The sequence below is a fragment of the Mustela putorius genome, unplaced genomic scaffold, assembly GCF_011764305.1.
Source record: "Mustela putorius furo isolate JIRA1106 unplaced genomic scaffold, ASM1176430v1.1 tig00003834_pilon_pilon_pilon, whole genome shotgun sequence".
Classification (NCBI taxonomy): domain Eukaryota; kingdom Metazoa; phylum Chordata; class Mammalia; order Carnivora; family Mustelidae; genus Mustela; species Mustela putorius.
The window spans coordinates 46444475-46469292 of NW_025421987.1; the positions used below are offsets into that span (position 1 = coordinate 46444475).

A 24818-nucleotide genomic window follows, 5' to 3' on the forward strand; every position below is an offset into this window, starting at 1 on the left:
TGAATGCTGCACGAGAATGGACTCTGTGGAGACTAAGCCAGAGCTCGGGCCATAGAGACAGAGCCCATTGGCTGGTAATCCTCATTTTCTTAGGATGGGGCCTGACAGAAGCTGACACAGATGTTCCAGGCTGGAAAAACCTGTCATGGTGGCTGGGGCCACCACAGATGAGTCAGCCAAGGGAAGACTTGCCATGCTGGGGGAGGCAGGAACGAGGCTGCAAACGTGGCTTCCTGCCCCAACGGCTGGGGCTGGCGAGTAGAAACATGGCCAGTGGCCAGGATTTGGAAGAGGAATCAAAACGTGGGGAAGAAGCAGTAGCCTGGGGGAAAGGGCAAGTCTTTGTGTTTAGATGATGGTGCAGGGATCTGTATGATTCCTCCAGAGCTGGGCAAGCACAGTGCATGCCTGCTGCCTCTGTGGTTTTCTCCCCGGCCTTCCTGCTCTCTCATACGCTGCTTCCCACTCTCGTTTAAAGATCGAGAGATCGAGACCCTGGGCTCAGACAAATGAAGTTAGTTAGTTGTCAGAGGGGCACACAGAAACTAAGCAGCAGAGCAGGGAGCTGGCCCAGATCTGTCGGCCTCTGGAGCTGCCTCTTTGTCACCATGTCAGGGCTCCTCTCCATCTCTCGCAGTGAGGAGGTGTCTCTGCTGAAGACTTCTTTTCTCTGACAGGTGCACCCCACGTCCCACCGTGGGACCTACTCTTGGGCGCTCACACACACCCATTGGGATCCTAGCTCCAGCTGCAAACACAAATGTCTTCAAATCCATGTGTATTTTAAATACCATGTTTATTTAGCCATTAAGAAAAAAAATGTAAGAACAAAGCATGACCTTTCTTTCCAAGTTTTCTAGGAAAATAGGCTCCGGAAGAAAGCATGTGTATGTGTTTCCTGGGGCCTGAGGTCACCACCCACTCCAGGCTGTGAGCGCAGCTCCAGGGCTGTGATCACACCAGGTCCGTCCCTAGCACAAGTGGAAATAATGAGACTCTGACCACATCCCTGCCATTTGGTGTTTGGTGGTACCAAAGCAGGGCCAGAAAGTGGAGGGTGCAGAAATCCTGAGAGTATTAAGGGGAAAAGGTTGGGTGTTCCCAGACTGAAGCCCGTGTCAGATGAAAAACTACAGATGTATAGAGATGTCAGTAGCCCAAAAACTAGAAGCAGTCAGGCAGGCACACGGTCCCCGCCATCTGGTTAACCCAACACATCCCCAGTATTTTAAATCTGGAGCTAAATATAGCTCTTTTCCAAAAAAGCACTCAGCTTATTAAGGAACGTAGAAAAGTAGAGCTTTGCCTCTGCTTTCTGCACAGGGTGGTATGGAGCTCCAGACCCTGACTTAGGAATTCCTAGTAAAGATGTAAGCCACTTCCACTTTGTTATATCAGTTAGCTTTCATTTTGTAGCAAGCTTCTAAAACTTACTGGCTTAAAACAGCAACCATTACACTTGCTTGTGATCTGTGGGTTGGCCACGTAGTTCTTCTAAGTCTTGGCTGACTTTCCTGGTCCCCATCTGCTGGTGGCGTGGCCGGGCTGGAACGGTCTGGGATGGCCTTGCTCACACGTGTGGTGATGGGCAGACTGGCTAACGAGAGCCTCAGCAGGGGCTCCTTGCTTTGGCTCTGTGTGGTCTCCCATCCTTCGCCAGCTAGCTTGGGTGTCTTCCCATGGTGGTCTCAGTGTTCCAGAAGCAGCAAAGGAGGACAGGCCCCAATGCATAAGTATTTTTCAAGCCTCTGCTCAGCTACTGTTGTCCCCATAAGACAAAAAGTCAATACCTTGTCCAAACTTAGAGTCCATGTGGGAGGAAACTACACAGGCTCTGGATACAGAAAGACTACAGATCCGCCATGCTATAAGCCTGAAGTCTAACTCAGTAAGTAGTAGTTGTTTCCACCCCCACAGAAGACGACCCTGAACAGTCTTGTGGTTCATCCTTGTATAAAAAGGCAGTGTCGGCTAAAACCATAGGCAGAGAACATGGTCGTTGTTCTGGTGGTCTCACCTGCCAGTAAGTGTGGTGGAAAATCCCCCAAGAGGCCGGAGGCAGGAAGCAGTTGAAGAGCCAGACGAGAAGAAAGATCGTCACCTCCCAAACCCAAACACAGAGCAACCAAGTGGCAGGTCTGGTCTCTGACATACTGAAGCAAAAGACACCACTGGGCTTAGAAGTCAGAGGTGGGTGACTTCCCAGAGGCAGCAAGATTGTTTCCCACGCCCTGAGGGGGACAGAGGCTGAAGACAGCACTTGAGCTGGAGAGGGAGAGGTGAGCAATAACATGTCAATCTTCAGTATTTGCCTACCTGGAGAAACCTACAAACAGGTGAAGAAACTCTTCCTGTCTCCCAGGAGGAGGGAAGAAGTGGCAAAAAGAACTGAGAGAAGATGAGAAGGAAATAATGCTAGTAACAACTGTTGTCTTTTGAATGTCTGTCGTATGCTAGGGATGGTACTTAGACTTTTAGTCCTCACAGCCTCCTGCGGTGACTAGCTCCAATTTACAGATGAGGAAACTCAGTCTCAGCAAGGTTAAGGAACTGGACCTATGTCACTGAGCTCAATGTTCTGGCCCAGGCCTGTCTGCTTCCATAGGGCTGCTCCTGTCTTTTCCCCACCATGCTGCTGATGTGGTCCGCAAGAAAGCATCTTCAGGTAGCAAGGACTGCAGAGCCCTCCTAACAGGAGAGTTCTCAAAGACCCAAAAGGCCATCTCCCAGGTAGGAACACTGAAAAATGTTCATGATAAAGGAAAAGATGGCAGCCTCAGATGGTGGCATGGTGACAGAAAGGTGAGGAGGGCATAAAGAAAAAACCCAGCACCTTTTTTCGTCTGGAGTACAGAGATACCCCAAAGGAGGGTCACCTGGGTGGCTCAGTTGGTTAAGCATCTGCCTTCAGCTGAGGGCATGATCCCAGGGTCCTGGATCGAGCCCAGTGTCAGGCTCTTTGCTCAGCAGGGAGCCTACTTCTCCCTCTCCTTTGCCACTCTTCCTGCTTGTGCTTTCTCTCTCTGTCAAATAAATAAAATTTTTAAGAAAGAGAGAGAGATACCCCAAAGGAGACATATCCACTGAACCCCCTCCCCATTCTGTGATCCAGTCTCTACCTACACACCCCACTCAGTAAGGAGGTCATTGATAAAGTAGAATAAATTCAATCAAGAATGACCTAGGTTATGAGAGGCTTCTGAAACCCAAAGGCTATCTAGTGAGGAGCTGTCAGCCATCTTCTAGTACCTAAGAAACTGGCACATGCCAAGAACTAACTTGTTCTTTGTTGATCCACAGCTTGGAGCTAGAGTCAGCGTGCAGACCTGTCGGGGAGACACCACCACAACATGGAAAAACCAACTGTAGAGGCACAGAGATCTTGTTTTGTATCTTGTCACCATGACTTCGTAACCTGTGCTCTTGAGTTTTGGTTTTCTGCCTGCATATTAGAGATGCACATGTCTGCCCTGCAGAGCGTGAAAGAGGTTGTGTCAAGGACCCCGCATGGGGGCTGGTTTACACTGCGCTCTATGAATGGAAACCTTGGGAATGATGGTTTTGAGCAGTTAGAAGTTCCTGTTCCCTGGAGAAGCAGAGCAAAACTAGAAAGCTGCCAAGAGGAGGTGCGGGGGTAGCTGAGCATTGTTACTCTGCCCAAGTTGGGTATGTTTTGAAAGCACTGTGGCTAGTGTTCACAAGTGAATATTGTTGCCTTCCATGCTCATCCTCTGGGGAGCTGAGGGTGGAGGACAGAAACTGTGACTCCAGGATGGCTGGGTGGCTTAGTTGGTTAAGCATCTACCTTCGGCTCAGTTCATGATCCCAGGGTCCTGGAATAGAGCCCCTTGTCAGGCTCCCTGCTCAGTGGGTTCTGCTTCTGCCTCTCCTCCAGGGTCCTGTTCTTTCTCTCTCTCTCTCTCTCTCTCTCAAATAAATGAATAAAATCTGAAAGAAAAAGAAGGAAAAGAAAAGAAAGCAACTATGACCTGGATTTTACTTAGGTTGTTTGGTCCCTATGGTTTACTGTTGAACCATCAGATAAGCATTACCAAGGATACCCCCAAGGTCAAGGTGGCCCAGAGCCACCCAGTTTTAGCATTTTGTATCTGGGATAGGGTTTATCAGCATTAAGGGTTCACCTTCATTGTTAGCACAGAAGAGTTGACCTATATAGTGCCACTGTCTGGTGGACTCATGCTCTGTCTCAAACTGTGACCTCAGCCTCCTTGGGTGCTCAGTGTAGAAGCCATTGTCCCTCACCAAGCACAGAGTCTGCTGATCTGCTTTCAGATATGTGTGTGTCTTTTCAAACACTTCCAACTGGAGCTTATGAGGAATTTAAATTTTGGAAACAAAACATTTGTTTGGGATCCCAAATACATGAAGTCCTGGGTGGGATGTAGGACCAGCCAGAGTGATATGCTGTCTTGGCCAGGATGCTAGAGAGCTTTCCAGGCTAGCAAGTGCCCTCCCCAGGGCAAGGAGGGTGTCCACAGGAAGAGTCACGGGCCATCTTTGGACACTAGGCACTGGTCCTTGCTTAGAGGTGGTGACTGAAGGGACAGAATCAGTGAGTATTTGAAGGTGTGAATTTGGGATCTGTCAACAGAGATGCTGGTGGCCAGTGTACAGGTGCCATTGTGAGGTACAAATATACTTTTGTTAGTCTTTCAGCAAATGTTCTCTATTTGAGACAATCTGACAAATCCCTTTAAAGGAATGCTTCTCAAACTCCCTTTCAGGGTCCTTCTGGGGTTAAGGGCTGGGAAACAAGGGACTCTAAGGCTCCGGGTCCTGCTTCATTCCCTATAGATAGGTTTAAAAAAAAAAAGATGATATAAGATAGAATTCTCATACCATCCAGTTCACCCAAAGTGCACAATTCAAGATCTCTTAAAGATTTATTTATTTACTTACTTATTTGAGAGAGTGCATGTGCACACACAGGGTGGGAAGGGCCAGAGGGAAAGGAGAAAGAATCCCAAGCGAACTTGACGCTGAGCTCAGAGCCTGCAGTGGAACTCGATCTCACGATGCTGAAATCAAGGGCCAGGCACTTACCCCATGGAGCCACCCAGGTGCCCCCCAACAGCCTCTGATATATTTATTCACAAAGTTGGGCAGCTCTAACCCTCACCGAGTGAGCAAATGAGCTTTTGTCTGATTGTGTCTGTTGGGGCTCTGAAGGCGATTGTATTTGAAGGAGGAAAAGATGCCACTAATAAAATCAGGTCTGAAATTATTGTTGTCCTCATACTGTAACAGATGGGACCTTTTCTGAGGAGAGAGTGGTCTTCAAGTTCTGTTTCAAGCCCCAGAGAGAACCAGGAGAGAAACTTGGCTGATAGGTTACACTGTCAAGCAGCCATTCAGTTTTCTCACAGAAGGGCCTCGTTCAGCATTTCTGAAATCCTTCTGTGCAGCTCTAACATGGTGGAAGGAAATGAGAATGGTGAGAGGAAGACCGGTGGACACAGCAGAAATAGGGTCACCAGTCCAGATGGGAGAAGGTCTTCAGTTAGCAGATGGGGCCACTGAGTGTAGAGACAGATCCCCTGGCATACTCCAGCCATCCCTAAAGCCATGACTGTGGGACACGTGGCAGGGATTGGCATTCAGGTGAATGATGCACATTTTTAAAAGACCAGAAGTGTATCCGCAAAAAATTCACCAGAAAACGCTGAAGGTGAGGAAGTTGCTTGTCAGAATGGGCTGAGCATGAGCTGGTCTGTAAAGACTTCATTGTCGGGCACTAGATGAAGCTCCTTACATTTTTCTTTGGAAAGGTCCTGCTAGGAAGTGTCTCTTTCTGTGTGGATGTCAGATAAACGAAGCATTCAGGAACCAGTCTCCTCCTCTTAAGTTGAAGGGAGCATTCTCATTTGGGCTTGTCTGGGGGCAATGCCATAACCCACGATTGTTCTGCGACCAGGATTCACGCTCCCCTGCTGGAGGACCGGGCTAATTGGATTATTTTCAGTTGACAAACTCAGTTTTCCACCTCGGAACACATGTTTATTGCCTCTGTTTTGTTCACAGGATGTGTTCCTGTTCGGAGGTGAAACCATGAAGAGAAAATAGAGCAAATAATAATGCTTTTCCGCAGTCGCTTCTTGCTGCTGTTGGCCCTGGCTGCCGTGCTGGCCTTCGTGAGCCTCAGCCTGCAGTTCTGTGAGTGTCGCCTGGCACCGCTGGGACAGGGGGTTGGGGGGGAGCCTTCCTCCTGAGAGAGAGGGCCCTTGTGGGGAGGAAACAAGCAGGCCCCAAAGCCTTTGTTTTTCGAATGAACAAGGCAGTTTTAAAACAACTGAGTATTTTTATTATTGGTACTGAGAGTGGACGGTTGTGCGTACAGATCCTAAAACCGCTGAGCTTTGTGCTGAGTGTCTTTTTCGGCCATGAGGAACCAGGCCTCCTGAAATGTTTCTGGCTTCCGCAGAGATTCCTGACTGGCCTGGTTATTCCCAGATTCTTGGATTCCCCAGGGGGAGACACCGAGCGGCCCAGCAGGAGCTGGGGTGTTCAGCCTGCTGGTACATTCTTTGAGGGTTGGTGTCTGTTTTCTGTTCAGTGAGCTATGGGACTGCGGTTGTTGGGAGGGTAGGGGGACTAGGTCCCAAACTCTGTTTTCTGGGCAGTGGGGACCATGCACAGGGTTTCTTGTGTGGTGAGGCAAGGGCAGGCTGATGAAGCCAGTCCACAGATCTCTCCGCCCAGCACTTTGTCCTCCACTTGGCACCTGTGTTCAGGTTTGGTCCCCAAGCTGCATGCCCCACTGCTCCCCCAAGAGTGGGCATCCTCAAACACAGATCCGGCCCCAGCAGCTCCTTGGTTATGATCTTACAGGGGTGGCCCATGATGTCCGGGGGAGGCTCTCTGTCCTCCAGTGGTCCCTGTCTCACGCTAAATTGCTTGGCGTTCTCTACACATTTACCCTCTTCTCTGTGCCCAGATCCCACCGGCCCCTCTGCCTAGAGCGCCGTCCTCCTCATGTCCCTCGACGTGCGTCACTCAGTCGTCTTCCTCCTCTAGGAACCTTCCAGAACTCCCCCCACCTACCCTTCAGCCAGATCTGATGCTTCTTTGTTGTACTTCCAGAATGCCCTAAACCTGTTCCCCTCCTCACACTAACCATGTAGTATTCTAATGTTCAGTTCTCATGTCTCTTCCTCCCATCACACTGTTCTCCGAGAGCAGGGACCATGCATGTTCTGTTTCCCTCCCTGTCCCTGGAACTGCACTGCCTACCACACAGTAGGGGTTTCATGACTTTTTATTAAATGAATGAATGAATCTCCACCTGTTGTGAAAAGCAGGCTGACCCAAATTCCCTCTCCTTCTGGTGCTGTATACCCGAAGCTGAGAGTATCTGTACGACACTGGGAACTTTGGCTTTGCTGTCCCCTGCCTTCCCTCCATTTTACCACCACACCCTGATGGATGGGAGGTGCGCGGTTGGCACCCGTCACTGCATAGAACAGCTCTGTGAGGAGGTGGCACTTCTGTCGCAGTTTGAGTGATGGAAAGAAGGGCAGGTGGCTCAGCAAGTGGGAGGTTCTGTGAGCGCTGAGGAATGTGGGAAAGACTTGGCTTTTGGAATAAGTGGTTTGAAGAGAGGAGGCTTTGAGCACGTTTCCCCTCGTACACCTCCAGTTTGTGACATACTCCGTGCACACGTCTGATACCCATGAAAGGCTGTTTCTAATACGAAAGACAATTAAAAATACTCATTTTATCCCTCCAGAATAGGAAACGAGGTCAAGAGTAGGTGGGCACAGGAAATTTAAAGATCCTCCAGATGGTTAATGAACCATAAAATACGAATCCTTTCCAAAAAGTGTGTTAGGACTTTCAGTAGTTTAATAGCTCATAACTTTTCATTAAAAATTTTCCATCCTTTGGCTGGGGAGGTCGGAGGTTACAGTCAACCTTGATTTTTTCTTCTGTGAAGCTGACAGGATCTGAGACGTGAATGTGGGTTACTTGTGTTTGCTGCGTTTCTCTTGCATGAGGTGGTTTCCACGTCACTGAATTGGCCAGTGTGTTTTGCTTATATAACTCCTCTGAAAGTACCTTCTGTTTTAGGAGAGCCAATTTTCAGCCATACTTTTTTTTAAGGAAAATTTTGCAGGGTAAATTAGCCTGCCTGGGTTGGAGCTCTTTATTCTTGGATACGTTGGAGTTCAGAAAGCTATTAAGATATGGATGTCCTTACTGCTCTTCTACTTCTAGGTAAACTGTAACTTTGGAACTTAACCATTTCTGTAGATGTGGAGTTTAATTGCTTTATTTATTTAATTGCATCGTGGCTTGCTGGTTATTACAGTGTAAGGCACTGCACTAATTGGTAATATAAAAGTATACATTTAACTAACATTTGTGTTTTCATTCTTACCCTAAAATATATGGACTTTTTTTTTCATCATTTCTTTTGACTAATTTTTGAATAAATACCAGATTAGCACATGTAATTACTTCAGGTAATGTGTGTGAGGCAATCCAATATAACTTGGTTTTTCTCAGGCTTTAAGTAAACCAGTATAGTTCTATTTGCTTTCTGCAACGATCATGTATTTTATTTTGTCTTGTTGGCTTTTTCTGATGTTTTGAATATGAGAAAGTTAAGACCCGGCTTACAATTTAAAAGCCAGGTTGTTTAAAGAAGCATTTCTTCTTTGTACAGAAAGTGGGTCTGTGAACCCATATATATTCATTAAGTGCATATGTGTGTCGGGCATTTTTCTACAGTGTCAGGGTGGAGGTGGAGGGAAAGGATATAAAAAAGGTTAAGATACAGGTCATAGTTTCTCAAAATATGTTTATTTTAAATGATATTAATGACTTGCTCTAGGCTAACAGCCTTTAATGAAAATCATTCATTTTGTATTTTTAAGTCCTGGATATTTTTGAGTTTGGAAATAGGGAAACGTTGAAATTCCTGGTGTTCAAATTGTAAAAGGGAACAAATAAGACATGGCTATCTTTAGTTATTCTAGTTAAAATGTGTATGTGTATAAAAATTACTTCTCAGATTAAGGGACTGCTTTAGGGCAACAGGACAAAGATCACCAGTATGTCAAGACTGGATTAGTTGTTGTTCTGCTTTTTCTGTTCCTCCTTCCACCCAGCCTTTCCTTAATGCGTATTTTGTGCTCCTTTCGCCATGTTCCAACGGCATTCCCAAAATGGCGGCGCTCAGGAGCGCAGAGGCTCTGGAATGACAGCCTTGGGTGTGAATGCTGCTCTGCCTCTTGCCAGCTGTGTGCCCTTGGGCAAGTCAGATGTCTCTGTTTCTTCTTCTGTAAAGTGGAACGGGAACAAGCTGTGGCTGCTCCAGCCTTGGTGTGAGAAGAGGAACCTTGTGGGGAAACTCCTTGGCTTGTGGAAATATAGTCCATGTAAACCTTGTAAGCAACAGCACAGATGCCATCACCAGCGCCCGTCCTCAGAAACCAGGGCTCTTGGGGTCCCAAAGGCTGCCAAGGCTTGTGTTTCTTCAGCCACTTGTCAGGGAGGAGGTTTCTGAAATATATCATACTTTTATTTGTTTCTGATCAGAGTTCATTGGCCATGAAAGTGGTCAGTCCATACGGTGCACATGGCTCTGTATCTGGGGGTGATATTCCTGGGCAGGGCCCCAGTTGACCGGAGCAGCTTCTAAGGAAAATACCAAAGATGGACGGGGGTTCAGATCCCCAGGCGTAAGAGGGAATGTTACCCTCCAGCAGTGAAAACCAGGGTTGTCTTCAATATCTGAAGAGCCTTTTCTGCAGGGGTCAGACTTGTTCTCTGTGGCCCAAGTGACTGTGGGGACACAGTCCAGTGAAGCATAAGGTGGAGCATCCTAAAAGTCAGTGTTTTGCAGAGGTGGAAAGCATGGCATGCAAACTCGGGAGCGTTGCTCTGTGAAGGGGAGAATTTTAGGCAGGTCATCGGGCCTGATTCCATTTAAGGTCTCTTCAAAGTCTGAGGTTTTAGGAATTTTATCTTTTCTTGTTGACCCAGTGCCATGAGTATGTACAGCTTCGTCCTTCAGTAAATGTTCCCTGAATTTCCACCATAGGTTAGGTCCTGGGCTGGGAGTTTAACCCCCCAAAGACTACAGGAGCTGTCTGCCTTACTGGAGGAAAATCATAAGCAACCCTTGGAATACAGTGTGTGATGTGCTAGGCATGTAAGGTGGGGGTGGGGGGATGGAGAACATGGCTCTAAGGAAAACCCAGACTGCCTGGATTGAATCCTTGTCCTGCCACTTAGCAGCTAGGTGACCTCACCCTGTTATTTACCCTCTCCCTGCCTCGGTTTACTCATCTGTAGAATGGGGATAACGATAGTCCCTATTTCACAGGGTTAGTAAAGGATTTAGTGAGCTTCTATTTCAAGACATCCAGAACAATGTCTGGCACGTAGCGATCTCTGTAGGAGTGTTGATTAACTAAAATGATTTAGGGATCTTTTACAGCAGGGTGATATGGGAGGAAAGAGGACAAGAAGCTAATCTAGTCTGAGAATTCACAGACGACTCCCCAGCAGAGGTAACATCTGAGCTTCGTCCTTAAGGGGTGAGTAGGAGTTGGTCATGAAGGAAAGTGGGAGAGGCATTCCCGCAGAATGACATGGGTGTGCAGAGACAGAGTGAAAGAGAGTAGGACCCTGGTAGTTGCCTGCATGTAGCTATTAAGGTGGACAAATGCTGGGGCCACCTCCATCTCTACGTTATATCCTGAAGGCTATGGGGAGACCCTGGAAGCAGGGAACACACCAGAAGACGGATGGCTTGGAAGGACCATAGACCAGGACAATATCTGCCCTGTGTGGTCTCCTGAGCACCTTGAGGAGAGTGGCTCTGGAAACTTTTAAAGAATGCCTGCTCTACGACCAAAAGAGAGCTCATTTTGTGCCCCTCCCTACAGAACCGGAATTTTGGCAGGCGTGGGAACCCAGAAATCTGAACTTTTGACATGCTTCCTGGGCAAGTCTGATAAGCACAAATCCTGGGCACTCCCTGTTCAGAGGCTGATGGCAGGGTGAAGCTGGGTGGCAACTCAGGCAGGTTTCCCTCCATAAAAGGCTGAGGGGGCGTCTTTAAGGTATTGGCCCTAGAAGAAGGATCTGTGCAGCCAAAGTGGCAGGGGATGCTGTGGGGCTCTGAGCCAACTGGGTGGTAGAGTGGGCTGGGGTGAAAAGAGGAGGGGAAGACCTCACCATGACACACAGGAGTCTGGCATGAGCAGTTCAGCAGATGCCTCATTCACATAAACGTCTCATCTCCACCGGGGTGAAATACACCAAAGGCTAAAGGAAATGCCCAGAACATGGCCTGGGAGGTAACCGTGTGGGGTTGACGGCTCCCTGGGTCTGGATAAGGCCCCAGCACATGGACAAGCCAGGTGTGGAGTAGGACAAGGGGTTGGAGGTGTCGATGAGGTATCTGAGGGCTGTCTCAGTACCGTGTCATGCTGGAAAGTGGTTTCAGGATCTGAGCCGAAGAGAGACCCTGCTGGAGGACTTTGTGTTCACTCTTCTCAAAGCCATGACCTGAGGAGACCATGTCTCCCAGCAGCATGTGGAAATCACTCCAGACCAAGGTTTTTATTTGGCCCAACTAGTGTTTTCACCTTTTTGTATTTATTTACCAGTGTTTTGGAATTTAGGCAATTTCATGTAAATTTTAAGCCCCTCTTGAAAAACAAAAACAAAAACCAGACTGTCCAGTATGCCAAGACCCATGGTCCCTTCGGGGACAGTGCCTGGAGCCAGCAGCTGGGTTCTGGCTGCCCCTGTTGAGGGGAGTGCAAGCTCTTCCTTTCTCCATGGTCTCTGCTTGCTGAACCCTGTCACCTTGGGAATTTGTGCCCCTGGTACAGGTCGGAGGAAGAAGAGGACAAGGGAAAGATGAGATCTTGGCAGACCAGGGAAGGGAGGCCATGAAGGAGACAGAATGGCAGCAGAGAGGTGGGGCCCCAAAGGCGAGGGAAACGGGTAGGCCCCCGAGGAGCCTTGGCTTAATCAGCTCTCTGTATGTGTGTCTGTTCAGTAGGCACCCCAGCCAAACCAGCCTATGTGTGAGTTGTGTTTATGTGGTGTGAGTGGTGGTGGTGTGTATGTGGTGTGAGTGCCGTGTGTGTTCAGTAGGTAACCCATCTGGGCCAAATTAGTGTGTGAAAGGTAGTATGGGTGTGGTGTGTGTGTATGTTCAATAGGCACCCCAGCTGAACCACCTCAGTGTGTGTGAGTTGTACGTATGTGGTATGTGAGTGGGGGGTGTGTTTAGTGTGTATGAGTGGCAGTGTGTGTATGTGAGTGGTGTGTATGTGGTACATGTGAGTGGTGTATGAGTGGTGTGTGTATGTGTCTTGAGTAGTTTTCCTGGTATCTCTTTTCCCACAGAGCCAGCATTTTCCTGCAGCCCCCACAGCCCCCCCCCTTTATATGCTGCTTTGGATCCCTTGTCCTCTGTTCTACCAAAGCTTTGGTAGAACAGTGTGTAAATTAGAAGAAAATTGCCTCTGAGAAGGAGAGTGAGGAGCCCTGAAAAATGAATGATTGGGTGTTGTCATATTCGCCGTGGTCATTCAGACCTTGACTTCAGCCTGCTCTCCGTAGTTGGCTGTTGGCATTCACGGCTCCCACTCTCTGCAGGCACCCTAACTCTGTGGTAGATGGCACCATGGATTTTGCTGAGGCACAAATTTGGATACTAACAGCCAGGAGTGAGCTCCTGGCTGCTAGGCAGGCCTGGCCCTGGTAGCCAGCCCGGGTGCTTTGTCACTCCTGCTCTTTATTCTGTGTCTGTTTTATGGAGAAAAGCAGGTACCCCAGGGCTATGTGTGAACTGGGGATTCAAGAAGATTTTAATGTTTTCATGGCAAAGGTTTGGGGGTGCAACTCTTAGAATGCCAAGGGTCTTGAGTACTGTGTACTCTATTTGTTTTTGTAAAAAACGTTTATTTAGTTATTTTAGATAGAGAAACAGTGCACAAGCAGGGAGAGGGGCAGAGGGAGAGAGAAACTCAAGCAGACCCCTGCTGAACACAGAGCCTAACACAATGAAGCAGGGCTCTATCTCAGGACCCCGAGATCATGACCTGAGCTGAAACCAAGAGTTGGATGCCCAACTGACTGAGATACCCAGGCATCCATGTGTACTCTATTTTAAAAGCCATAGTAAGATTCCTCCTGGGGTTTTATTTTGGTGAATTGGAGTCAGAAAGAATGAGGAATTAGGGCACCTGGATGGCTCAGTCTTTAAGCAGCTGCCTTCGGCCCAGGTCATGATCCCAGCGTCCTAGGACTGAGTCCCGCATCGGGCTCCAGGCTCAGCAGGGAGACTGCTTGTCCCTCTCCCACTCCCCCTGCTTGTGTTCCCTCTCTGGCTATCTCTTTCTATCAAATAAATAAATAAAATCTTTTTTTTAAATGAGGAATTAAATATGATGGCTTGCATTTTTTAAATTTTTTTTAAAGATTTTTATTTATTTATTTGATAGAGAGAGATCACAAGTAGGCAGAGAGGCAGGCAGAGAGAGAGGGGGAAGCAGGCTCCCTCCTCAGTGGAGAGCCCGATGCGGAGCTCAATCCCAGGACCCTGAGATCATGACCTGAGCCAAAGGCAGAGGCTTAACCCACTGCACCCAGGTGCCCCATGATGGCTTGCATTTTTAACCTAAGAAGTTCTGTATATGATATCCTAATCTCATCATTATCACTTAAGTTTTACATTAGTATTTTGTATTTATTTCAGTTCTTTTCTTGGAGGTTTATTTTCTGTTTGATTTCTGAGAGTTTTGGGTTTTTTTTTAAAGATTTTTATTTATTTGACAGAGATAGACTTAGTGAGAGAGGGAACACAAGCAAGGGGAGCTGTAGAGGGAGAGGAAGAAGCAGGCTTCCCACTGAGCAGGAAGCCCAGTGTGGAACTCGATCCCAGGACCCTGGGATCATGACCTGAGCCAAAGGCAGACACTTAACAGCTGAACCACGCAGGCGCCCCTGATTTCTGAGAGTTTTAATTTTGCTTTTTCTCTGAATCCTTCCTGTCCATCTACCCCATAGTGTTAAATAAATATCTGTGAGTGAAAAAATTCTGTAGGTGTCAAAATTAAGTGTGACAGATCAGCTTTCGTCCTATGTTTTAAGTTCATGTTTTAGTTACATTGTTGGGGCAGAGTATCATGTAGCAGGCCCTTCCATGAGCTAAAAATGGACTTTTCTAGTATCCCTTGGGGGTGGGGAGGACATTGTTTCTCTCCTCTCTCTCTTTCTGCTTCTTCTTTCTCTCCGTCCCTCCTTCTTTCCTTCCTTCCCAGTTTCTGATCTTAGAGAATTTCTCCGAAGAATAATTAGACGAGAGGATAGAAATGTATGTTTAAAGGTATTTAGTGCAGCATTGCTTACAAGAGGCAAAAGGGGGGAAGGCAGCAGAGCAACCAACAGTAAATCCTCTTGCAGCCACTATGCTCTGGTTACACATACCTGTCGGTATTCACCTGCAAGGTTGTCCATAACTAAAAGTACATACGGTATTTTACATGGGAATACTCGTGTGTATGTCAACAGTATCGGCAAGAAGGAAATCTCCCATTTTAGAGAAGAGGAGACTATTGGGGCTAGTTAGTAAAACAAGAGAATGTTAGTAAAAGTAGCCAGTGAACTCAGGGAGAGCATCTGCCTATGCCAAGACTGTGTGAGGAGAGGGACAAAATAGGAGAGAAAGCGGAAGGATGTTTACATTGGATTAACCACCGTGGAGGGGAGCCAAGGACACAGTGGGAGTTTGCCCAGGTGGAGGGAATTTGCTCCAACTGCACTGATGAACTTGGGCCCCCCCCCACCGGTTGTCTTGGCAACAGCGCACCTGCTCCAAGCTGGATGACATTAAAAAACAAAAAACAAAAAACCTGAGAAAGTCCACCTTGACCTGAGGTCAGTGGTAATCAGAGGTGGAGCCCCTGGTCTTGGGAGCGGCTCCGCCCCGAGGGGAGGGTGGCCCCGGGGGTTCCTGAAACTACCAGGAATAAGGTCTGGAGGGCGGAATCTGAATCTAGAATCTGAGGGAGCCAGGCCACACCTAGAGAGAGCCCTCCGACCATCTTCACTGTCGGCAGCCAGTGCCTCATGCGCCCCGCAGAGCCAGGCTGCCTCCAGGCAGAAGGGACCAGGAGTCACCACGACCCATGGACCCTCTGACCTGTCGGGCTTGGGCCGCAGCATCACATCATGCCCCTGCCCTTCTCGCTGGCTTTCCTGTGTCATCTAAGGGGTGGAACCCCACTCTCTGGGGGTGTCCTCTGGGGAACCTAGAAGCCAGCCAGAGCTCTGCCTCTCCCCCACCCTAGGCATCCACCAGAGGGTGGGCTGGCCAGTCCATCCAGTCACCTGAGGGTGAGTGCCCCTCCCTCAGCATTGTCTTTCAGTGCGGGGGGCTTCCCGAAAGCGCACCCTCATTCCTGGCTGTGTCTTCCTCGTGATCCTTTTCACAGAAGGCAGATGACCAGCCGCCTTCCTGGACAGTTGGTTTGGTGGCTCCGTGGGGTTTAGTGCTTCCAAAAGATAGGCCTTTGAGACCCGGAAAACTTACTTGTTTCTTGAGGGGAAGGGAAATGATGCTCTTGGGCCTTAGTGACTCTCCTCAGAGCAGGGACAGAAGCACAGACACCTCCGGCAGGACATCCAGCCATATGTATGCACTAAAATATAGACTGTGGGTTGTTCCGGGTGATAAGATTATGGGTGATTTTCACTTCTTTTTATACCTTAGTGTTGAATGACTATTTTAGGATGAACACATGTTTATGTGAGTTGTAAAGCTCCCTTTTCATTTTGGGGGGAAAAAAAAATCTCCTATCAAGTGTGTCAAAATCAGAAACCTATTTCCAGGCACACTGAGTTGTTATCCTGAGTCCACAGATGTCCGCATCATCTCGTGTGGCTTTGGGGGTTCCTGTGAGCCCTCAGAATGCAAATTCAGAAGCTTGTGTGTGCAGCTCTTTTTCAGGGTTGAGGAGCAATAGCTTTTGTCAGATTCCCAAAGGGGAGGCAGGGGGATTCAGGCTATGAGTTAAGGATGGCTAAGGTTCTTTCAAGTGGCTAAGGTTCTCTGAGTGGTTAAGGATGGCTGAGGTTCTTCTCTCAATTCTTTCTGGGGGCTTGTCCTTGGATTTCTCTCTGATTTCTAGTTTCTGTAATGATTTGGAGTCCTTAGGACTTCTGTCATCTAATCCAAAGGACTCTGTTTGGGCCAGGCCATTTATCAGTTGCTTAAGAAGACAGTGAGATTTCCTGTCCCCTCTAGGAGGCCACAGCTGGGCTGAAGCTCAGGCCACCGTGGGAACCCTGGCCCTGTGCTCTGGCAGTCCTTGCACTGATGGCTCAGTGGCTGACGTCAGAGGGAGGGTCAGGCACAGGGGAGATAAGAGCTTGGGAACAGCCCAGGGCAAAACCTCCAGCCTGTTCTCTGTGCCAAGTCCCAACCCCATGAGCCATACCTCCTATGGTTTGCTGGCTTCCTAAATGGGACCAGGCTTATCACTGGCACCAACAGCACTTACTAGATTCTTACCTAACAGTGGTTCACCATGAGGCAACAAGAATAAGGAATGAAGAATAGTTGAGAACAAGGAGAACAGGAAAGGTTGGTATTGTTTTGTGGCCCAAAGTGGATGGTTCAGAAAGGGTAGATTCAGCTGTTTGATCAATCTTGCCCATGTAAACCAAGTTTCTCAAAGTATGCAAATGTGGACTTGACTTCCACCTTGCAACCCTAAGCATGATTTCTCATCCTGCCTCTAAAAGCAAATGGCCAAAGGCAAATAACAGAATGGGTCTCCATTTGGTTTATATTTGAGAATTACTCACAGACATTTTTATATTCAGTGCAGGGCAGAGGCACGATGGACCTTTAAGACAACTCGGTGGATGGAGGGGCACTGAGGGAATTGTGGGAACTACCTGTAGAGCAAATCATTATTCTTTGGCAGGCCAGTGAAGGAGACGGAATTCAAGAGCCTTTGGATTATTGGGGGATACTGGAAGTAGGGGTATTTTAGCATATAAGAAGGTGGCATCTTGGGGGCATCTTGTGGGCTCAGTCAGTAGAGCATGTGACTCTTGATATCAGGGTCCTGAGATCAAGCCCTCACTGGGTGTGGAGCTTAAAAAAAAAAAGGTGCCATCTTAGATAAGCTGAATGTATTTAAAGGAGTCAGAAAAGCTGCTAAAATTGGGTAGTTGAGAGGGGACAGGAGACTGGTCCATTGTGTTTCTGTGAAAGTTGTGGACACAGAGGGACAGCATCCCTTCCAGATCCCGAGTTGAAGGGAGCACCTTCTGAGAGCCTGGAAGGAGCCAGAATAATCACTTCCAGACATACAAATAGCACTTTTTTTTTTAAAGATTTTATTTATTTGACAAACAGAGATCACAAGTAGGCAGAGAGGCAGTCATAGAGGAGGAAGCAGGCTCCCTGCTGAGCAGAGAATCCGATGTGGGGCTCAATCCCAGGACCCTGAGATCATGACCTGAGCTGAAGGCAGAGGCTTAACCCACTTAGCCACCCAGGCGCCCCATGCAAATAGCACTTCTTTATCCCTAAGAAGGGATACACAGCAGGCACAGCTCAGTGTCCCACAGGGGAGGTCTTGGGCCATCCATGACCCCACGCTGGTCGAGATGCCATCATCTTCGTTTTATGGGGGAAGGGCATGAGGCATAGTGAGGCAGGAGGATTTGCCTAAGGTCATGCAGCTGGGAAGTAACAAAGTCAGGGCTCAAACCCACGATTGTGACTCAGTAGCCCGCAGCTTCCTACCACCTCCCTGCATTCAGAACCATGGACAGCCATGGCAGCACACGTGACCGAGGACAGACTTTAGCGGCCCCAGAAATGACATGTCCCAAGAGGTTACTACCGTCTGCTGGGAAGATGACCAGTCCAGCACTGAGGGTGACGTAGGCCCTGGAGCAAGGGAGGTAAAAGGTACATGGTGGGGCCGTGCCTTTGGCCCCATGAGGGTCTTTGCTGACATGGTCAGTGATGTGACTCAGGCAGCTGAGTCAGCAATGGCGAGGTGAGCCAACACTTTTGCCTGTCGTGTTTGCCTTCACCAGAACACCTGTGGGTCCCTAACACCTGATTTGGATCTGCCAGGATATCAGCGTAAGGAGAGGAGGAGCTGACAACTGAACCACATAGGCCTAGGGACAGTAGGAAGTGGCCTATAACCTCGAGTAGGGATGGCAGGAGGCCACCTCACTTCTTATGAAATTGCTGCTTCTACATGGGGAAACCTTTCTTTCCTCGAAAGGGGCCTCGTTGGCACAAGTGGCTAGACTCGGGTCCCTGTCAGTCAGTAAGGCATGGGCGGGATCTTAGAGGAGCAGCATGGTAGCCCTCCACCTGGCCACAGTGTTGGCATGGGGCAGGGGCAGGGAGTGCCCCTCCAGAGAAGGAAGGGAGGGGCGGTGATCTGATCCCGGGATGGGAGCCCCCACAACGCTCAGGCAAGTCAGATTTGAGGCACCTGTGAAGGGCTTGCATACAGGCTAAAGCTAGTGGAGGAAAGCCAGGTGTGCAGGTAGATGTGTGTCGTCTGTCCTTGACCAGAGCTCTGATACAGGGAGATGAGCTAGAGACCCTGGGCATGGGCTTCGAGCCCACACCTAGCGGAGGGACTCTAACTTGTCGTGTGCAAGTCAGAGCCTCCCTGGTAATGAGCTGGCAGCAGACACCTGGCTGTAGGATCACCTGCTGATCCTGTGGGTCACTGAGTCTGTCCAAGCAACTGAGGTGGCCTGAGGCCCAAGGTCACCTAGGGGCTTATGGCTCAAGGGCCTGTGCTGTTAAGTAACAATCTGCTCCTGACCCAGGCCCTTGCCCGTCTTTTCTCTGTCCAGTAAAACACTTCCTCAAAGCGTAGAGCCCAGCGCCTGGCTCAGAGTGGGCCTCCAGTTCAACAAGCCATGTAGGACACCTGCCCTTTGCTGGTCGGATGGGGAATATAAAGATGAAAAAGATACAGCCCTGACTCCCTCGATGTTTGGGGTGGCCTGTTGAGCAACTGTGGACAACCCTGTTTATGAGTACTGTGTTGTGAGGCAAGATGGCAGCAAGGACCAGGAGTCAGGGGGGCCAATGGAAGAGGGATGTTGGAGTGGGCTTCCCAGAGCGGTGACACCAGGATCATATGGAGTTGGCCAGATTTGGGGAACGGTGGTGGAATGAGGATAGTTAAACACAAAAGGAGGGGTGTGCCCACCCTGTGGCAGTGGGGGCAGCTCCGAGCAGTTCAGGACAGTGAGAACTAAGTTGGGGGTGAGGAGGTAGGAGGGTGGATCTGGAGGAGACGTCTTGCCCCCTGGCTTCTGTGCATCAGAAGCTCCCCCAAATGTCTAGCATCTGGAGGGCTCACCGAAGGGCCCTGTGTGGACCCACCCTGCATTCTGGTGACTCAGCAGGGTACAAACGGCATGGGGTGATCTCAGTAGCATGGGTGAGGCCGATAGGTTCAGATGCCGAGGAAGTAGTAGATGAAATCTTTCTGGATCGAAGGCCTCTGATTATCACCCAGTCTCTATCTGTGTCTTTCAAACCACTGCTTCCTTGGGTCGCACAACCACCCTCGTTCCTTCCTATTCCACTGGGCAGCTTAATAAAAATGCCATTAATGGGGTAGCTTATAAACAACAGAAATTTATATTTTTTTGTTCTGAAGACTGGGAAGTCCAGGATCAAAGCACCTGAAGATTCAGTGTCTATGAAGACCCGCTTCTCAGAAGGTATCTTTTCTCTGTAAACTCAGATGGTGGAGGGCCAGGCGGGGGATTACTCTTTGGGGTCTCAGTTATGGGGATGCTAATCCCATTTGACCGAATCATCTTCCAAAGGCCTCCCCTCCCAATACTATCACATTGAGGGTTAGGGTTTCAACATGTGAATTTTAGGGGGACACATTCAGTCTAGCAGTTCCCAAGTGGTGGCTCCCATAGGCCTTACCCCACACCACGTGCTTACAGGTAAGCTTGCAAACCTGTGTCCCTATGTTCCTGTGTCACTCTTACGTTCACATGTCCTTAGCTTCACCTCTGCCTGGCCCAGACTCAAAGGAAATGTGCCCGCAGGCATGGCCAAGGGGCCAGAATCTGGTACCGTTTCATGAAAGAGCAGAGTTTAGGACTGAGGGTTACCACACGGCCAGAATTGCTGGGTCATTAAGATGCTGCCTTCAGCCATATCCTTTTCTCCTTCCCTTGCTCTGACCCAAATCCCACAATGGTAAATTACCTCTGGACACCTGAGCTTGTGTTTTAGCAGTTCTGGCCATTTCCAGCTGCTGTGAAGAAAGTGGCTGTAGGGCCAACCAAAAGACTAATTTGAATTGGTGAAGGACCAGTTCTATAGCTCTGTGACGGTTGTTTTAATACAAGTAAGGAATGAAAATGTGCTGATAAGAGAAGTATATCTGGATGTTCTGGAAAGACACGTTTATGTCTATACGTAGAGGAGGTATGTAACACATGCTTACTGTAAATGTGTATGTATGTAGATCTGTAAAACAATATAAATATTTCGGGAGAAAAACAATAAAAATACTTGTTCATACCCTGTTCCACCCATTCCCCAGAGGAAACCACTGCTGCATTATAATGGATGTCCTTATAGACATTTTTCTGTGTACTTACATAATAAACTGATGCTTATATATTCGTATATTTATAGTTTGTTTTTTTCTTATCCAGTAACTTGGTATTTTCACCTCGTTTCATTTATCTTTGATTCTTTTCCATTCTCTTTAACTGTAGCAGAATATTCCCAAAATGGATGTAGCGTTCTGTTCTGTTAACAAGGGATATTTAGTCGTTGCCCTTTTTCCGTTACTACAAGCAGCCTTACAGCGAATCTCCTTGGCCACATAGCTTTGTGATTGGGATTGATGTCCGATGAGTAAATTCCAAAATGCGGAGTAATGGAATCGGGGATAAGGCACATAGAACATTTAGTAGATACTGCCAAATGTTTACGGACAGTTTCTATTTCCACTCTTACCTGTGGTGTGGAAGTGGGTTTTCATACCCTTGTCAGTACTGCTATTATTATTAAAACATGATATTCTAGTCTGATAGGCGGGATCAGAGACTGCATTTAAGTATGAATAACGTTGGATATCTTTTTGTATGTTCATTGCCACTGGCATTTGTTTTTCTGTAATCAGCCTACTCGTGTCCCCTGCCAATGTTTTAGTTGTAGGATCCCATATGTATTTTGGATATTAATAATTTGTCTGTTATGTAGGTTGCAAATATTTTCCTTTCAATGAGTGGATTGTTTGTCTTTTACCTTTTTATGACATCTGTTTGCCCAAGGGAAGTCTTAAGTACTTATTTGGAAAAATCTGTAGAAGGAATTAGGGAATTTAAATGGATTTAAACTGGTGGTTGGGCCCTGTTTTAGCTATTGTTCAAATGTATGTATATATATTCTGGTGGTTAATAAATCTTTTAGAAATTTAATGATACATGGACACAACTATTTCTGTACATTTCCTCAGCTGGTGGATACTAAAAATACAACTATTATTGCGTAGAGAGTTCCAGAAAATGTGTGATGCTGCAAAGAGGTCCCCCATACATGGAAAAGTTGGGGACCATCAACCCAAAAGATGGACTTACATCTGCTTATAAGTAATTGATAAAGTCTATTAGTCAGGACTCATTTGGTTGAAAGTAACTAAAGCCCAATTCAAACTAGCTTAAGCAGCAAGGGTTATGTACAATGTATATAGCTGGGACATCTAAGAGAGGTCTGGCTTCAGCCACATCTGAACCCAAGGTCTCCAAGAATAGATGTCCTCAACTCTCTCTCTCTCTGATTAAGCCTCTGCATGTCTTGGTCTGCCTTGTCTCTACTCAGCATCATTTTCTCCCACTGCAGACAGAGGCTCTCTGAGGAGGGACAGGTAGCTGGGGCAGCCCCGGGTTTCTGTTCTTAGAGATTGGCATACAAAAGAGACCCTTTTCTAGTGTGTGCACAGTGCCTCTGTCAAGCAAAAGGAGACTAATTGCCCCATCACTGTCCTCATTGACTTGGTCACATGTCCATCCGCAGCTGGGGACAGGGACATGCGGAAGGAGCGGTTCACCCACAAAAAGAGGGGTGCTAGATGACAGATAGACTGCAGGGCCCACACATGACATCCGGAAGACTGGTGGGGAAAACCTGGCCTGGAGGCAGAGGAATGAGCTTCGCATGGGGCTTTGTCCACCACCTCCGCCTTGGGCGGCTGCCTCAACTTCCCACTTAGCACCAGGCTCCCTCCTTTGTAACAGTGGTCTTGTGAGGATTAATGAGTGATGCCTGTCATCGGGCTCCTGGGGACCTCAAGGTACAAAGCCAGTGATAGGAAATGAGATCTGTCCCCACATCTGGTACTTCCTAGGCACTCAAGAGGTGATGGTTTTCCTCTCTGGAATTTACTAGAATTCAAAGGGTGTTAAGAATAAAGTAACCAGGCTGCACAAAGTTCTTCCTTTACCATCGGAGCAAAGCCCCTTTCTCCAGGGTGGCCCACCTGCCTTTGCACAGCTCATTACTGGTCGGGAGGAGGTAATGGCCTTGAGAAAGAGACAGGGCAAAGTGGGGGCTCAAGAAACAGTTCCTGATGAGAAGCTGACCTCTGGCTGGACTGAATTCCACCCCAGTGCTGAGGGAGGAGAAGAGTTACTTGGTGAAAATCCAGCCGTGCTCTGGGGCCCTGGGGCTGGCCTGGTACCCCACCCCCCGGTGACTGCACGTGTCATGACCTGCTTTGCTTCCCTTGCAGTCCACCTGACCCCAGTGTCCACAGCTAAAAATGGAGTGAGTAGCAAGAGTCGAAAGAGAGTCATGCCTGAGCCGGTGACTGAGCCCCCCGTGACGGACCCCATTTACGAAGCTCTCTTGTACTGCAACATTCCCAGCGTGGCTGAGCGCAGCATGGAAGGTAGGCCTTCCTGTGCCGCCCAGTGTGGCACCTGGACGCGCACCCCTCTGAGGACTAGTAGTTCTTCAAGCAGCACAGCGTAGTAGGAAGGGACAGGTGGCCTGGGCTCACACTCTGTAGCTGCTCACACCCTGTAGGCTGTGCCCTTGAATGAGTTCCCAGGTCTTAGCTTCCTCATCTGTGAAATGGGCATAAGTAGCAGTCCCTACTCACAAGGCTGCCCAGAGGCTTCCGTAACCACTCTGGAATAGCACATGGCTCATGAGAGACCCTCTGCACACATTCACCCTCATGGTTTCTGTTGAGATACCAGAGATGGAAAGGCAGGCTTTATGGACTCAAGGGCGTCACCCCTGTCTACCCCCCTTTCCAGGAAACTTTCTCAGGGCTTTGGACATCCACAGGATGCGGGCTGCTCTGTTGGTATCTTGCAGTAAAGGTGTAGCAAAATAGGATTTCTGTGTTGACTTCTGCTTTTTTTTAAATGTATCAAAGAATGATATTGAATATTTTTATCATACTGTGCCCTGATTTGTTTTATGGAGCTTTATTTTATTTTTTTAAGTAGGCTCCACACCCAATGTGGGGCTTGAACTCACAACCCTGAGATTAAGAGTTGCATGCTGTCGACTGAGCCAGTTAGGAGCCCCTGTTTCATGGAGCTTCAAAGCAGAAGTCATTGTTTCCAGCCCTTCGTAGGCCTCCCTCAGGCTGTGGATGTGAGAGGGGCTGCGTGAATCATCGGGACCCCATTTTACTGGCTGCTGGCTGCCAGCTCCCAGTTACACTCCCAGAGTCTCCCTGTTACTTTGGGGGCGGGGGTGTCTGAGACCTAACTGGCCCTGTCTCCGTTCCTCCACCTGCCTTGTGAGCACCCCCCTCCATGGCACCCTGCTGCCATGCTCATCCGTGCTCTTCTGTGGACTGGACAGGGTCCATACCTCCTAAATGCTAACCAGGCAATCCGCTCCTCTCCTACAGGTCACGCCCCACATCATTTTAAGCTGGTCTCCGTGCATGTGTTCATTCGACATGGGGACAGGTACCCACTGTATGTCATTCCCAAAACCAAGCGACCAGAAATTGACTGCACTCTGGTGGCCAACAGGTAAATTGCACTTTTTCTACAAGTTGTTTTTAAGAATCTGTTTTCTCTGTCCCAGTCAAAACACTGGCTGGAGAATAACAGAAAAGGGGACTGAGCCACACTTGTCGAGCACATCCTGTTTGCTGGGAGCCTGATCTTCAGAACAATCCTGCGTGTTAATTGTCATTTCCCAGTGGAGAAAGAGGAGGCCCAGAGAAGCAAGGACAGCTATGTAAGGCCACACAGCAGAGAAAGTGAGATGTGGGTCCAGGCCAGCATGAGGTCTCCTGTCCCGTCCTGTTCTACAGTTTGAGAAAGAGCTGGGACATGGTGCAGTGAACACTGGGCCAGATGTCCTCAGACCCTGGGGCAGCTGTGGGGTTTGGGACAGCAGGGAGGTCTCTTAATCTCTGGGCCTCCCCCCTCATCTCTGCCATGGGGATGCTGCCGTGGACTGGTGCTAGGTCAGGATCGAGTGAAATGATAGAGGCGAGCGTGCACACCAGCTGCAGAGTCATATACATGATAGAAGAGAGCGTGCACTCCAGCTGCAGAGTCATATACATGATAGAAGAGAGCGTGCACTCCAGCTGCAGAGTCATATACATGATAGAAGAGAGCATGCACTCCAGCTGCAGAGTCATATACATGATAGAAGAGAGCGTGCACTCCAGCTGCAGAGTCATATACATGATAGAAGAGAGCGTGCACTCCAGCTGCAGAGTCATACACATGGAATTCCACCTTTTCAT

The 24818-nt window shown here is 48.5% G+C and overlaps 1 protein-coding gene across 6 annotated transcripts in view; it reads left to right on the forward strand.

Moving 5' to 3' along the window:
• Positions 1-24818, forward strand: part of PXYLP1 (2-phosphoxylose phosphatase 1) — a 69471-nt gene that overhangs the window by 29500 nt on the left and 15153 nt on the right. For 4 of the 6 annotated variants that reach the window (XM_045088445.1, XM_045088443.1, XM_045088446.1 and 1 more), the window contains 3 exons: positions 6043-6174; positions 22821-22979; positions 23961-24087. In XM_045088445.1, coding sequence (XP_044944380.1) covers positions 6096-6174; positions 22821-22979; positions 23961-24087 — 365 coding nt within the window. In that variant the 5' untranslated portion in view covers positions 6043-6095. Of the gene's footprint in view, positions 1-6042; positions 6175-8085; positions 8236-22820; positions 22980-23960; positions 24088-24818 lie in introns of those variants that run through there. The other 2 variants (XM_004780860.3, XM_045088447.1) reach the window with 2 other exon arrangements.